Source organism: Eublepharis macularius, chromosome 3, assembly GCF_028583425.1.
Source record: "Eublepharis macularius isolate TG4126 chromosome 3, MPM_Emac_v1.0, whole genome shotgun sequence".
Lineage (NCBI taxonomy): Eukaryota > Metazoa > Chordata > Lepidosauria > Squamata > Eublepharidae > Eublepharis > Eublepharis macularius.
In genome coordinates, this window is record NC_072792.1 from 150,230,147 (window position 1) to 150,246,190 (window position 16,044).

The 16,044-nt window shown below is 45.0% G+C and overlaps 1 protein-coding gene across 1 annotated transcript in view; it reads left to right on the forward strand.

Annotated features, from left to right (window-relative positions):
* CCDC169 (coiled-coil domain containing 169) overlaps window positions 1–4,859 on the forward strand; it is a 49,922-nt gene extending 45,063 nt beyond the window's left edge. The window contains exon 8 of the mRNA XM_054974110.1: window positions 862–4,859. Coding sequence (XP_054830085.1) covers window positions 862–964 — 103 coding nt within the window. The 3' untranslated portion in view covers window positions 965–4,859. The remainder of the gene's footprint in view (window positions 1–861) is intronic.
* The last annotated feature ends 11,185 nt before the right edge of the window (window positions 4,860–16,044 follow it).

Genomic DNA, 16,044 nt, shown 5'->3' on the forward strand with positions numbered 1-16,044 from the left:
TACATTCCTAGGATTTCTATAGATTACATATTCCCCTAACCTGTCTATCCTATATTTACCCAGCTCTCTTAACATAAGATCACAGAATTTAAAAATGAGTCTAGGGGAATAATTCCCCTCAGAGAGTTGTTAATTGGAGACCCAGAAAATTATTTCTATCTTGTACAAATATGTTATTGATATCAAAGTTATTCTCTCCAGACTTCCCTATATTTTTTGTTCAGATATTCAACATCCTCTAGATGTACCTCTAAACCAGTGGTGCTCCCTCAGTGGCAGAGGGCCACATTTGCAATGACCATAAAACAAAAGAACTACATGACTACTCTATGCCCTGTGGGCCACCCCACCACACACCATAATATAAGATATAGCTGTCCACATGATTTTATAGGCCCTTTAATTTCCATCCCTAGCATGGGGCCTGAAGCTCACCCATCCTTCACTCACCTTGGCAGTGGCTGTTTCAAAATGAGAGTCCTTTGCCAACCATTAGCACCATTGGCAATGGAACATGGGGCAGGTGCCACATTGGGGAACAGTGCTCAGAAGAGCCACAGGTAGTTCCTGAGTTACTGAAGGAGTATCACTGCTCTAAACTGTATCATTCTGATGTTGTAAAATGGCTTGAAAATTATGCTTGTTAAATTAAAATGGTCTGTCGGCTTTCAGTCATTTTTATTTATTAATCCTAACTTTTTAACACTTGCACTCAACCTGTTTCTCTGAGCCTGAGCTACCAACATCTATAATAATACAGTGGCAGCTTGTAGTAAACTATAAAGCATATGAACAGTTTTACTCTCTACACCAGCTCATATACGTATGTGTTTCTGACCTCTCTACTCACTTATGTTTCAGAGGAAGGTATAATATTCCAAAGAATCGAAGAATCTTGGACCCAAAGAAAGGACCAATTAAGAAGACTGCAGGAGTGAAGTATCTTCCCAAACTGAAAGTTTGACTACTATTCCCAAAATTTTCTATTTGTTTATTCCCCCTTCCCCAATAGGAAAGTGAATGCTTTATTTTAAGGCTGAATGTATACTAAAGTCCCAGTCCTAACCATAGAAGCAAATACTCTTGCTCTTTGGCACTCTTTCAGTTTGCATGCAAGGGTACATCTGCGCCAGGTGCAAGATTCATGATATGTCCATGAATATACTGCAGATAACTGTTGCAGTCTGCATCCCACCTCTGCTGGTCAGATCATGCCCTGCTTCGGTCACCCTGCTTTGTGTGTGATCCGTACATATACCACTAGGACAGAACCTTTATAGCTGTGACTCTGACCCTGCAGAACCATCTTCTACAACTGATGGATTGTTTTCCTTTGCTGTTATCACAGAAGATGAAGAACATGCTGTCAAGGTGCAACTGACTTGTGGTGACCCCATCCATAGGGTGTTCCAGGCAAGAGACAAGCAGAGGTTTGCCATTGCCTTCCTCTGCATAGCAATGCTAGTGATGTTTTACAACCCCTCTGTAATGAGAGTGCCTGTAAAACATTGTTCACTGGGCTTTTAGGATGTTTCTAGAGTTTTTCTGACTGTCTGGTTTATGTGCGGCTGTTTTTAAATCTTGTTTTTATTGATCTGTTTATTTCTTGATGCTGAACATTCAAGAAAGGTTGAATGTTCCAGGAAAAATATATCTTGGTGATAAAAGAAAACTGCACTGTTCTATGCACACACATGTGCATGTGCACAGACAGACAGACACAGACAGACAGACAGATTTCAGGGTATATACTTTTTCATGATGCCTTCTTGTTTCCTTTTGTAGGACAGATTGTTTTGCTGGCATATTTCTTATCCCTCTGATATATCAGTCGTTCCTTGTCTTTCTAGGGATTTTGCACAGGGACAAAGAGCAACCCAGTTTGGTTTGCTACACCAACTCAAAATGTTACCTGAATGTTATCCCACCCCACCCCACACCAACCCAAAGCTTACACATATTTTGAGATTTTTAAACTTGCCTTTTTAACATTTTAATATTTTTACAAAAACATATATTTGGTCTGGGTGGCTCCCCTTCTGGCTTTTTGAACCACTTGGCTAGCCATCCCATCACTATTAGGTATATGATGAAATTGTATGAAGAGATGATGAAGCAGGAATAGCTAGTGCTTATTCTCATTCATAGCTTGTTCCCTGATCATGGAGCTTTGATACAAAATCCTACTCAGCTAGGAAGCTCACCATGTCAGCTGCTATCTTGCTGACATGGATTGCAGGATTGCTGTAAGAATAAATGAGAAAAAATGCAAGCCATGGAGGAAGGACATAGTACAGATGTAATAAATGAAGTCATCACATGATGCTTCAGTCGAGAAGTGGCATGTGAACTGGCCCCAAGGACTGTCCACTGAGCAACTCAAGTGTTTCTGTAGCTGTGTTACAGGGAGGGAGAGGGAGCTTGACATGGAGTTGCTTTTTTTCAGCAGCAACCCTGTGTTTGTTGTTGCATCTAGTTCCAGCCTCTATGGCACATAATGGAACATACATTGGATCCATGCTGCAAATATATTAAGGAGGCCAGGAACAGCAGCTTAACTCTTGGCAGATACCAAGTTGCTTGTTAAGAGTGGTGTGAATTTCAGTCCGAGCTTGTGCAAAGGTCCAATAGAGTGCCTCTGGCTGCCCTATACTGATGAATCATTCCAGTGTATAAACTATTAATTAGGGAAGGCTAGGACAAAATAACAATTAAAGTAGTAAGCCTCTTCTGAATGTGGCCCATATCCATAACTAACTATAAAGTACTCCTTGGATTTATGTACCAGTAAGATATTGAGATGTCAAAGTGCTTGTAAATTTATTATGATCAAGTAACAAGTAGAGCTCGTGTAAATGGGAGCTGCATGAAAGTCTTGCCAGGTTTTGCTTGATTAAATTCAACTGGCAACTGCTTCTATCTATCCACAAATAAAAAGGAGACTATAGCAGTGCAATCCTAGACAGAGTCTTCCTGCCTAAACTCATTTGATTTCAGTGAATTTAGACTGGAATAAATTGGCATAGGATTGCAATGTGAAGTGCAAATTATACTAAATCAGGTGGAAGGACAAGCAATTTGTCTTGAATGCTTAATTCAGCATGAGAGTTGTTGACACCCTGATCCTAAAGGCATTCTGCTGATTTCACTGGGATTCTCTGCTATGCATTATAGATTTAGGCTAATTTCCCCATCCCTGTGTGGTGAGTTGTGTAAGCCCCAGATAATCTCTGAGGTTCACCAGTCTTGTGAATAAGATCTATGAATCTCACTGCCTGTGTTACAATGAAAGCAGTGAGAGAAGCAGCAAGAGGCCATTTTGCTTCTTGTAATGCTTTTGTGCAACAAGATACATGAACTAGTGCTCAGAACAGATTTTCTTTTGGAATCACCTTTCATCGGTCTCTCCCCGCCCCCAGTCTGATCACATTCACTTTTTTTTAAAATAGCTCTTGTCACCCTTGAGAGAGCTCAGAACATGGAAAGATAGAAACTCTTGCATTCAGAAGGATTGGTCCAGGTCTAGGGACTGATGCTTCCATATCCTTCTCATTTATTTGGACCTAATAATAGTTGCTTATTTCACTCTGATTAGGTTACACATAAGGATCCTAGCAGATAAAGATCCCAAGAACTCTTTTGTTTCTTATCGTTCATTCATGTTCCTAGAAACTTCTAATCCATTCATGTCTTTCCTCATTTTTCAATCACTCTTTCTGTCTCTACCTTAGGTATGCGATATAGCTGTCTGTTTCTATCTGGAGGAAAATCAAATCCTTTCTGTCTAATGGCATCTAACTTGCCCATGTTGTTGGAAGTTTTTACTATAAAATCAATACCTGCAATGCTTTTCTTCCAACTCTGGAATAAGGCCAACCTGTTTTAAAGAGAATTAAAAAACATTTTGTGCCAAACAGATACTATTCTGTATTGCACAAATGGTGAGTGAAAGACCTTGTTTTAGAAACAACATGGTTTGTTTCTTTTTTTTCTTTTCTCATAGTATATGTGTATATGTAACCTTTTCAATTGTTGTCATGTAAGCATCTCCTCTTCGCAGATTATTTTATGGCTGCTCCCACAGGGTTTTCCCCACTGAGTGGAAAGCAATAAGCTCCTGAATGGAAAGTGAACAGAATGTCCCTATGATGTTGTGTTTATTGTTAGTGCAACTCACGGTGTTCCTAAGGTTTCCCCCTTAAAAAAGATTAAAAATAGATCTGTTTTAATGCAGCTCATAGGGGAATCTGCAGAATGGCTACAGGGGAATATATCTGTGGACACCCATACGCTCTTGAAGGTGGGTGAATCTAAGTTCCACTTTCAAAATACTCAGGGCAGCCCATGCCATACAAACGCTTAGCCTTTCAAAGGGCTTTTTTCCTTTCCCTGCTGAGCTGAGAGAGGAAAGGGAGGGGGTCTGAATTGGAGGGTCCTGGTGAAATCATTGACACATCTGCAGTTTTGTGCAGGTATAACATAAAAGGGGGAAGCAGGGTTGGGGCACCAGCATGGGAATGGTATATGTGAATGGGTGCAGTTATCACACCACCTGCTGCTCCAGCAGGGGTGATTTTTTATATCCCATGTGCACACTGCCTAGTGTTAGATACTTCCCTAGAGCTTTTCGGTAGTATATATCTGTGAGTGCATTCTATCTACACTTATGACTTTTTCTCCAAGACAGCTCATACCCATTGATGGGATGTACGGACACTGCAGAATTCTCTGCTTTCTAAAGAAGTGATAATTTTGTAGGAAGGGGTGTCTTATATGTCTCTAGCAGGGAAAACTATACTATGGGTACTGTGGATATATGTAACAGTGTTCTGTCATTTTTCCAATCTGTAACATTATAATATTTGTAACAACCTCAATAAAATTATTATAAAAGGTATGTGTAAAGGCATGTGTTTCTTTAATGAGACTCTGTACTGCTTCCTTTGGTAACTTAAAGAACATTAAAATGGTTTCTTAAAACCACAGTGTCACTTGTTTACTGTTTAGCCTTTTAAAAAAATGGTTGTTGTGGGTTTTCCGGGCTGTATTGCCGTGGTCTTGGCATTGTAGTTCCTGACGTTTCGTCAGCAGCTGTGGCTGGCATCTTCAGAGGTGTAGCACCAAAAGACAGAGATCTCTCAGTGTCACAGTGTGGAAAAGATGTAGGTCATTTGTATCTACTCAGGAAGGGTGGGGTTGAGCTGAGTCATCCTGTAAGAGTTTCCCAGGGTGTGGAATGCTAATGGCGGGAGGCTTCACTGTATCCTGAGGAGGTTCTTTTGCATATGGATTGGTACTTGATGTGCTAATCTTCTCTGCAGGGCTATTGTCGGGGATAGAATGTTTTGTTAGCCTGGTGTTTTTCAGAACTGGAAACCATGCTCTGTTCATTCTTAAGGTTTCTTCTTTCCTGTTGAAGTTTTGCTTATGCTTGTGAATTTCAATGGCTTCCCTGTGCAGTCTGACAAAGTAGTTGGAAGTGTTGTCCAGTATTTTGGTGTCCTGGAATAAGATACTGTGCCCTGTTTGCGTTAGGCTATGTTCAGCCACTGCTGATTTTTCAGGTTGTCCAAGTCTGCAGTGTCTTTCATGTTCTTTTATTCTTGTCTGGATGCTACGCTTTGTGGTCCCAATGTAAACTTGTCCACAGCTGCAGGGTATACAGTATACTCCTGCAGAGGTGAGGGGGTCTCTACTGTCTTTTGCTGATCATAGCATCTGTTGTATTTTTCGGGTGGGTCTGAATACTGCTTGAAGGTTATGCTTTTTCATAAGCTTTCCCATCTGATCAGTAATTCCTTTGATATATGGCAAAAACACTTTTCCTGTAGGAGACTGTTTTTCCTTCCAGGATTCTACGAAAGGCAAAGCTTCCCACCAGCAATATAACACGCAAGGAGAGAAATGCCATCAAGACCCTCAATGCAGATCCAGACATCATCATTCTACCAGCTGATAAAGGCAATGCTACAGTGATCATGAAAACAGGGGAATACAAAAAGAAGATTAAGGAACTCCTGGACCCCTCCACCTACAAAAAACTAAAACGAGATCCCACTTGCAAAATCACCAGGCTAACAAATGCGCTGATCAAGAATTCCTCACTACATCCCGACACGCACAGAAAACTATGCAAGACTGAAGCACAGCCACCTAGACTATATGGACTCCCCAAAATACATAAGGATTCAGTCCCACTCCGACCCATTGTGAGTGCCATTGGTTCACCGACATATGAATTAGCTAGACATCTGGCAGATCTCCTGCAGGACCACATCGGGAAAACCTCGTCTTACATCAAAGATTCAGCAGATTTCATCAACAAAATCAGTTCTCTGAAACTCAATCCACAAGACATACTTGTCAGTTTTGATGTTGTATCCCTGTTTACCAAGGTTCCAGTAAAAGACACTATTGTACTTATTAATCAGATTTTCCCAGAGGATGTAACAGCCTTATTCCATCATTGTCTGACAACCAGTTACTTCCAATGGGATAACGAATTCTATGAACAGATGGATGGGGTGGCCATGGGGAGCCCTCTCAGCCCAGTTATAGCAAACTTCTACATGGAACATTTGAAAAAACAGCTCTAGAATCAGCACCCCACAAGCCTAGTGTATGGTTCCGGTTTGTGGATGATACATTTATCATTTGGAGCCATGGGGAGGAAGAATTGATGGGGTTTTTGAATCATCTCAACAACATCCACCTGAACATACAATTCACAATGGAGAAAGAAATCGAGGGAAAACTCCCATTCCTGGATACCTTGGTCATCCGCAAAGCAAACTTTCAGTTAGGTCACAAGGTCTACAGGAAACCAACTCACACTGATCGGTACTTACACAAAAACTCCAATCAACACCCCCGACAGAAAAGAGGCATAATGAAAACATTAGTGGATCGTGCAAGACGGATATGTGAGCCGCACTTTCTCAATGAGGAAATTAATCATCTAAACCACGCACTTCAGGCAAATGGCTACTCCAGAAATGAAATCCGAAGAGCAATCAAACCCAGGATGAATCAAACAACCAAGGAAAAACAGTCTCCTACAGGAAAAGTGTTTTTGCCATATATCAAAGGAATTACTGATCAGATGGGAAAGCTTATGAAAAAGCATAACCTTCAAGCAGTATTCAGACCCACCCGAAAAATACAACAGATGCTACGATCAGCAAAAGACAGTAGAGACCCCCTCACCTCTGCAGGAGTATACCGTATACCCTGCAGCTGTGGACAAGTTTACATTGGGACCACAAAGCGTAGCATCCAGACAAGAATAAAAGAACATGAAAGACACTGCAGACTTGGACAACCTGAAAAATCAGCAGCGGCTGAACATAGCCTAACGCAAACAGGGCACAGTATCTTATTCCAGGACACCAAAATACTGGACAACACTTCCAACTACTTTGTCAGACTGCACAGGGAAGCCATTGAAATTCACAAGCATAAGCAAAACTTCAACAGGAAAGAAGAAACCTTAAGAATGAACAGAGCATGGTTTCCAGTTCTGAAAAACACCAGGCTAACAAAACATTCTATCCCCGACAATAGCCCTGCAGAGAAGATTAGCACATCAAGTACCAATCCATATGCAAAAGAACCTCCTCAGGATACAGTGAAGCCTCCCGCCATTAGCATTCCACACCCTGGGAAACTCTTACAGGATGACTCAGCTCAACCCCACCCCTCCTGAGTAGATACAAATGACCTACATCTTTTCCACACTGTGACACTGAGAGATCTCTGTCTTTTGGTGCTACACCTCTGAAGATGCCAGCCACAGCTGCTGACGAAACATCAGGAACTACAATGCCAAGACCACGGCAATACAGCCCGGAAAACCCACAACAACCATCATTCTCTGGCCATGAAAGCCTTCGACAATACATCTTTTAAAAAAACTTCAGAGCTACTGTGCCTTTAAGAGCTGCATTAGAACCAGGCATTCAGCAGGTAAATCTTAACTTTCTTATTACTTTATTGGTTAGGTAGGCTGCTGGTTAATAGCCTAGGATGGTTAGCTGTTGTCTTAATGTTTGAAGCTAATGGTTTGGAGATAATCTCCCAATAAATGCTTGTTTTTGAATGAGATGCTCATTAGATTTGATGCAGTTTACACATGAGTAGGGGCTTGTGTGGTTTTCCTGTTGCTGGTGCAGCTGCTCATGAAGTGCAACAGCAATGGGACTTCCACATGGCAGGTTTCTCTGCATTTTCCGTGCTCAAGTTCCCCAGCAACAGCCAACCTCCCCCCCCCCCGAGCTACTGCAACTTTTGCATTGTTTTAATAGACATGGAAGTAAATCAATGTAACATTATAATGACAGGTGCGACAGGTTTTCTGAATTCCCAGCTTTAAAAAAAAAATCTCTAGCCCCTTCCCTTCCAGAGAATGCCTTTCCCCTTATATCTCTGCAAGAGAAGGGATGAAAGACTTTACAAAAAAAAAAGAATTCAAAGAACCTGTTACACATGGGAGGAGGTAGCATGATGGCAGCCAAAGTGTAGTTGTCTGTCCTTGCTTCTGATTTTATTAACGTAGCTGTATAATAAAGTGCCCTGTGTCAGAATCCACATATTCAAAGGAGGTGTACAATATGACACAGTGCACAAAATATTTGGGCACAGTTGCACAGCACCTTTTATGTATTAATGGGTTGTCCATGTTATTAGAAAAAGTTGATTTGCTTATGGCATTGATTCTTAATTCCAAATTATGGGTTCTTATTAAGGTGATTTCCACACAGGGTAAGCTTGTGTAGTTTCCCTGTTGCTGCTGCAGCTGCTGATACAGCATTTGGGCAGGAGAGCTTCTATATGGCAGGTTTTCCCCCAGCAGTTTCCCTGCCTCAGTCACTCAGCAGCAGTCTCACACACTCATACACACACACACACACCAGGCCACTGGGGATTTTTTAGGGTGGGGATAATAAGACTTGCATTCAGTCTAAAGAGGCCCTTTACATCAGAGGTCTACATCAGAGGTCTCAGTTCTCCCGTCTTATTCCCCCATCACAACAGGACAGCACCACACATTAAAATTAGTGGCAGCCAACACTGACAGTCCCAATATATTTTAAGAAGTGGCAACAATCAGGCCCTGAATGCCTCAAGAGCTTTTCAAGGGTTTTAAAAATTTTATATGGTTCACTTTGAATGAACATTCATTCTAGACTTTTCACTTTTCTCTCTATTGAATAAGCCATAGTTTGCTTAGAGCACCAAAAAAGCCATGGGCTTTGCTCTTGATGTCTGAATACATACTGTGTATGATTCTGCTTTGTGTGTGTGAACAAGCCAAACTCCTTTGTGCAACAGTTTAAAACGGCAGGTTTGAAAGATCAGTTTGCTCTCTATCTTCCTGAACTTGCATTTAAACATGGTTATTGGATGTTAAGCTTTAATAAGTTTTTTTAAAAAATCTTGCCAAATGTAGAATTGAAGGTCTTGAGGTTTGGAAGGGCCAGGGCCTTTTCGGTCCTGGCCCCGACCTGGTGGAACTCTCTGTCTGAGGACACTCGGGCCCGCCAGGATCTTGTATCATTTAGGCGGGCCTGTAAGACAGAGATGTTCCACCAGGCATATGGTGGAGGCTAATTTTAGCCCATCGTTGCCGAGCCTTCCACCGGTCTCCCTCTACAAGGGGTATGGAGATTCCACTCATGCTGGCTGCCCCGTAAAGGGTACAGTCAGGGCTTTTTTTCAGCAGGAACTCGGTGGAACAGAGTTCTGGCACCTCCGTCACATGGCTGGTGCCCCCCCCCCCGATCTCCAGACAGAGGGGAGTTTAGATTGCCCTCCTCTGTCTGGGGATTAGGGGGCGGGGCCACCGGCCATGTAACCATTTTCGCCGAGGGTGATTTAAACTTTAAAAAATTCCCCCCTTGTTCCAGCTGACCCAAAGTGACATCATTGTGTGGTCCTGAGTTCTACCACTGAGTTCCACCACCTCTTTTCCCAGAAAAAAAGCCCTGGGTACAGCATTTTATCTGTTTTTATGATTGATTTTAAGTTGGATTTTAATCAATGTTGTACCTTGCCCTGAGCCCGCTTGCAGGGAAGGCAGGTTAAAAATAAATAAATAAATAATAAATAAGTACTACAGTTAATCTAAAAGGCACCAGCAGAGCAAACCTAAATGGGTGAATGGTCTTCTAGCATCTTAAGAGCTTCTGTAGATGAGTATTTATTATCATCGCTGTTTGACTTATTAAGGTCAACGCTAATAAAGTAGGGCTTGTTTTATTACTGGTAGCATTAAAGTGAGGCAGCAGCAGTTAAACTACAGGAAAATGGTAACACTGTTGCAGTATTAACATGTACAACATCAACAAAACAAAAATCTAGCAAGACCTCAAACTTATCAAGAAAATGTGCAGCCTCCAATAATGTTAACAGCAGAACTTAGATGTTGTCTACGAAGTTGTTGCTCTTGTGGTTCAGACTCATTTTATATTGGCCAACTGATGAACTAGGGAAGCACATGGAATGGGTAGCACTGATAGACAAGTTAACACAGAAAAGTGACTAATGGCATACTGGTTAAATCTTCTGAGTTTACAATCTGGTTTGTGTAAAGTGACAGACCAGGAGCCAGAGCCAAAGACAAAAGGAATGGTAACGCTTCTTAATAATTGTAGATGTCATTTCAGTAGGCCATAATTGTTAGCAAATTGGTCAGTCCAGACACCTATCAAAGCCTGGTGACTGCCCTTCAACTGACAGGAGGTGGCAAATGCATGTGGGAAGAAAGAGAAATTTAGACTGGAAGGGTCTTGGTCCCCCCTTTAGCTCATGGTGAGGTTATGCCCTTACTTAAGCTACTGTATAGTAATATTTTAAAGAGAGTGATCCTCCCATTTCTCCTCAAAATGCTCGTGACACAGAACATTAATGCCATGGTCTTTCTAAAGACAGCCTCCCTCTACTCCATCTGGGACCTGATGCATTGGGACGGATGTGGCATGTACGCGATATCTGCAAGGCCATAAAACTCTGTTTGCATTTTGGGTATATGTGTATACGTATTTGGCACTGACATATTCATATCTATGTTGAAGGTAAATTCATGACCTGTTGTGCACAGGGTTGATAACAGGACTGGAGAAAAATGTCCTGTTCCTTTAGAGGCTGAATGGGTATGGGTATCAGGCAGCTGAACTAGTGTCTTTGGTATGCCCCCTTCAGTTTCTGAGCTTTGTAGTGTCTGTTTATATTACCAGCTGGTCAAATGTATTCTGAAAGATTTAAACTATGTTCTCAGAGGTGTGGAGTCTAACTGCTGACATGTTGCTTTCATTATTTTTTATTATTTATTTATAACTCCTTGCTTTGGAAAAGATTCACCTGATATAAAATCAAAATATTCTCTATGTCTGTATTTCCACGAGGACCTTGGACTAAAAGCTGTTTGCAATCTCTGTGTATGTTTATCTTCTGTAAAAGACAACAGTCTTTGAGAAAAGTATCTATTACAATTTGGGATGCAGCTCTATTAACTCTAGGGCAAAAAAGCAATCTCAAGTGGGGTTTGACAATCAATCTACAGAAAGCTAATGAGATATAGTGGTGAAGAAGCTGAGTACTGAAAAAATATCTGTATGTGCTAATCTGTCCCCCTTATCCCACACTGGCTCAAAGTGCCAAGGGGGTGACAACGTATGACTTACCATTCGTGGCTGTCGTACGGCTAAGTGTGTTGGGTTGGGGAAAGCACAATGGTGAACTACCCTGTAAAAACTTCACTGCAAGACTCTGCGGATCTCTCTCGACGCACTATAGGACAGAAAGGCCTGGAGGGAGACGATCTACGGAGTAGCCGAGGGTCGGACGCGACTGTGTGGCTTGGATCGGATCGGATCATGCTAATCTGTATGTCTCTTACCTACTATGAACTCACTCAATGCTCTCAAACAACTGCCTTTCTGCTTCAGCCACCCGAGCTGCAATATGGGAGTAAATGATACCTTATTGTTGTAAGGATTGGTCTTATGGTTACAATGCCCAGAGCACTCAGTGGAGCCTGACAAAGATTCTTTCCTCCCCTCACATCGTCCAGACCCATCCCAAGCTCTGTATGACTAGCCAAGTTCTCAGAAGTTCTAAAAGCTAGTTCTTGCTACCCTAGTCGGAATTAAGAGGCAGACACACAGGCTTGGGTACTAAAGGCTACTTTATTAAAACAACAACATCATATTCAACAGTGGCAACAAGGGGAGCTAACTAATGGTACAGGTCAAGCCAGCGGTCACCATGGGACCTTCTCCTTGAACTTGTCTGGGCAAGACCCGCTGCCCTGGGTGCGAGCCATCCACAGAGATGGCTTGGGCCCGGCCGGCCAGGCGAATGGTTCCCTCCATAAAGCTCCAAACTCCCCAAGCCGTACAGCCTGAGGGAAGGACTTGTCCGGGAGGTCCCATCAGGCAGTCTGCCCTCGCAGCTGGGCCGTGGAGCCACAGCTGCCCCTGACAGACCCCAATTCCCCACCAATGGGGATGTGCCAAGGGTACTCACCAGCCCACTCTCAAATCCCAACTCTAACCTGCCACCGACAAGACCAAGCCTCAGCTTAGGCCTCGACGCCCCACACGTGGCGCAACGCCTCCAATAACCCCGCCGCAAATCAGTTAGGAAAATGTTGTTGCCTTTAAAAGAGAGATGAACTCCATCACCTCGGTAGAGGTCCCCAAACGTAGCTCGAAGACCTGGGTGGGGCAAATAAACCCTCAACCCAGTCCCCAAAGCCTTGTGCAATGCCTTATTGGTCTTATAACATGCGCCCTCAATCGCCCTAGGATCCAACGCCTCCCGCCAAACCCTCCTGGGCAATATATCGGACCCCATTATCAAGACACCAGGCCAGTACTTGCCTATCAGCCACAAGTATGCCTGTGGACAGCAAACTATATATATGACCGTGCCCGACTAACTATGTAAATGAAGTACTATAATGGTTATGCTGAATCTTCAAAATTTTTCAGTATTTTTCAAAAGTATGCCTGTGCCTGAAGTGACAGGGCCTTGCCCTTCACCAAGCCCAAGTCATTACCTCCCAGGTGAATGACAAGGATGTCGAGAGGAGGGCCACTCCTCCCCTCAAACAACAGTTGAAGCAGGCCACCGAAAGCCACGACGGCCCTGCCTTTCCATCATAGCCCAATGGCTCAGGCCAAGCTGGGACCCGAACGCTGTCCTCTTGGCCTGGTGGGCCGCCCAAAAGACGAAGCTGTGCCCGCAGATGAGGATATGGCACCTCCCTCGATGCACCGCAGCACCTAGGAAAAACAACAGTTAGGAACTATAAAGACCCTGGCAGGGGGCACACGTAAGATTTGTAAGCCGAGGACCTCCATCGGTCTACCCTCTGTATAACTTGCCTGTGGTAACCCATAGCTGCAGCTGTGGGGGCTGCCCCTATCCTAAAAGAATGGGTGCCAAACTTAACACCGGCCAAACCAAGTTTGGCCAGAACCCGTTCAGTCACAGCCCAGAACTGATAACGGGTAAGGGGTGCCCCATCACGATGGCGGAACAACACACCCTGCTCTTCGCCGCGAGCCTCCAAATACTGTGTTAATGCCCGCAAAGGGCAAAGCTCCTTGTCAGAGCAGGAGCCCAGCTGCACCACAGAACCTTTTTGCAGCTGATCCATCTTAGAATGCCAAATAGTGATTACCACAGAATCCCCAACCAACTTAACATCCCGGGCCAACAAGGCCCGGTTTGACTTGTCCCCAGCGGACTGAACAACCAGCTCACTGACCCTCAAAGCACCAAAGAAGGCCGTGAGAGCCGCTGCATGGAAAAGCTTGGCCTCAAAACCAGTACTACACATGGTAGCCCAGGTAGCACCTAGCCCCTTGAGAACAGCTGGGGAAATGGGCTCCTTGTCATCGGCATGTGTACCTAGCTCCCAAGACCAGCCCTCCAGCATCTTGCGTACTCTAAAATCTCCTGTTGAGTCCTGCCAGCCCTGAGCCTTACTCACGAAGGTCAAGGCTGCCAGTTGTCCCCTGATTGCCTTGGGAGCACATCCCTTACCTCTACGTTCGACACAAAATTGTAATATATGATCCACCAGCACCGGCCACACCTGCTGTAGGCCAGCCTCCTGCCTGAAGGTGGCAAACTGCCAAATGGCACGGTCGTAGGACCTCCGGGTGCTGGGGGCAATGGCTAACAAAATGGCCCACTGCACCTCGGATTCCCAAGGTGCCATAACACTGCGGGCATCTTGGCGGGCTGCTGATCGGCTTCAGGGGCAAGCTGGCGAAATCGTCCCATCTGTTGGTGAGACAAAGCGTCTGCCACCCCATTGTTGACCCCAGGAACGTGTTTTGCCAGGAACAGAATGTTCAACCGGAGGCACCAGAGCGTGAACAACCTAACTAGTCTCATTGCCCTGGGCGATTTGGATGTGAGGGAATTAAGCACCTGCACCACTGCCAAAATATCACATCAAAAGTGCACAGTGTGATTGGCCAACTCACCTTCCCACAGCCAAACTGCCACCAAGATTGGAAAAAACTCGAAGAAAGTGAGGTCCCTGTCAAGAACCCCATCGTGCCAACCTGTTGGCCATTCCTTGGTGCACCAGTGCCCCCGAAAATAGACCCCAAAACCAGTAGCCCCAGATGCATCAGAGGTGATCTGGAGCTCCACCTCGATCAAAAGGTCTTCCCTCCAAAAGGTGACCCCATTAAACGAGGTGAGGAATGACTCCCACACCTCCAAATCCTCCCTGATGCCACTAGTTATGCGCAGCCTATGATGTGGTAGCCTCAAGGATGCCATGGCATCACACAACTGCCTCCAAAAGGCCCTCCCCGGGGCCACTGCCTTACAGGCAAAGTTTAAATGCTCCACTAACTGCTGCATCTCCCGCGCTCGGCCCTGCTTCCTCCTTCTGCCTGCACCGCGTCCAGGCGCCGCTCCACCACCTGGCCCGCCAGCATCTCTTCTGCCCGGTCCTCCCCGGGCCTTGGGGTAAGCAGGGGGGGTTCCATTGGGGGGGGTGAGCGCCGATGGGGCCTCGCAGGGGGGTGGGGCAGGGCTGGGTCGGGCCCAGTCTGAGGCAGGAAGGTCCTGCTCTGGACACGAAGGTCATGGACCTTCTCCTCTGGCAACCTAAAAGATTGACGAACCGTATCAAGCTCGATCCCCAAAAATTTTAAGACTGTAGCAGGGCCCTCTGTCTTCTCCTGTGCCAGAGGAACCGCTAACTGCTGAGCAAGCTCCATAAAGCCCCTCAACAACCGCGCACACTGCCCAGTGCCAGCTGTCCCAACGAAAATAAAATCGCCAAGATAATGAGCGGTATCACGACAGCCCATCTGCTGCTGCAGAGCCCATTCCAAAAATGTGCTAAAGCGTTCAAAGGCAGAGCATGAGACAGAACAGCCCATGGGTAGAGCCCAGTCCATGTAAAACTGGCCCTTGAAGGCAAATCCCAGCAGCTCAAAATCATCAGGATGCACAGGGAGAAGGAGAAATGCAGACTTGATGTTGCATTTGACCAACTCAGCCCCTACACCACAATGCCTGACCACCCGCATTGCTTGGTCAAAGGACATGTAGCAAACCGTGCACAGATGATCGGGAATGGCATCATTGACTGATGCCCCTTTCGGATACGAGAGGTGGTGTATCAGGCGGTACTGTCCTGCCACCTTCTTAGGCAGCACCCCCAACGGGGAGTCTCGCAGGCAGGGCACTGGTGGAACAGAAAACGGGCCAAGAACCCGGCCCGCTTCACATTCCTTCGCTATTTTAGCCCTGACCACCCCTTCCATGCCAGCGACAGATCTAAGGTTCGCTGCCATGAAAGGGGATCTAGGGCCCTGAAAGGGAATACGGAACCCAAATTTAACCCCCTTCAACAAATAGCTGGCATCCTTCCTTCGAGGGTAGTCCTGCAACAAGTCACTGAGGATTCTCAAATTTATTGGGCTGGGACCCTTTTCCAGCCTGATTCTGGTTACCCCCCCATGGGCGCTTGCCCCCCTTTCCGCTTGGATCGGGGGCAAGCCGTAA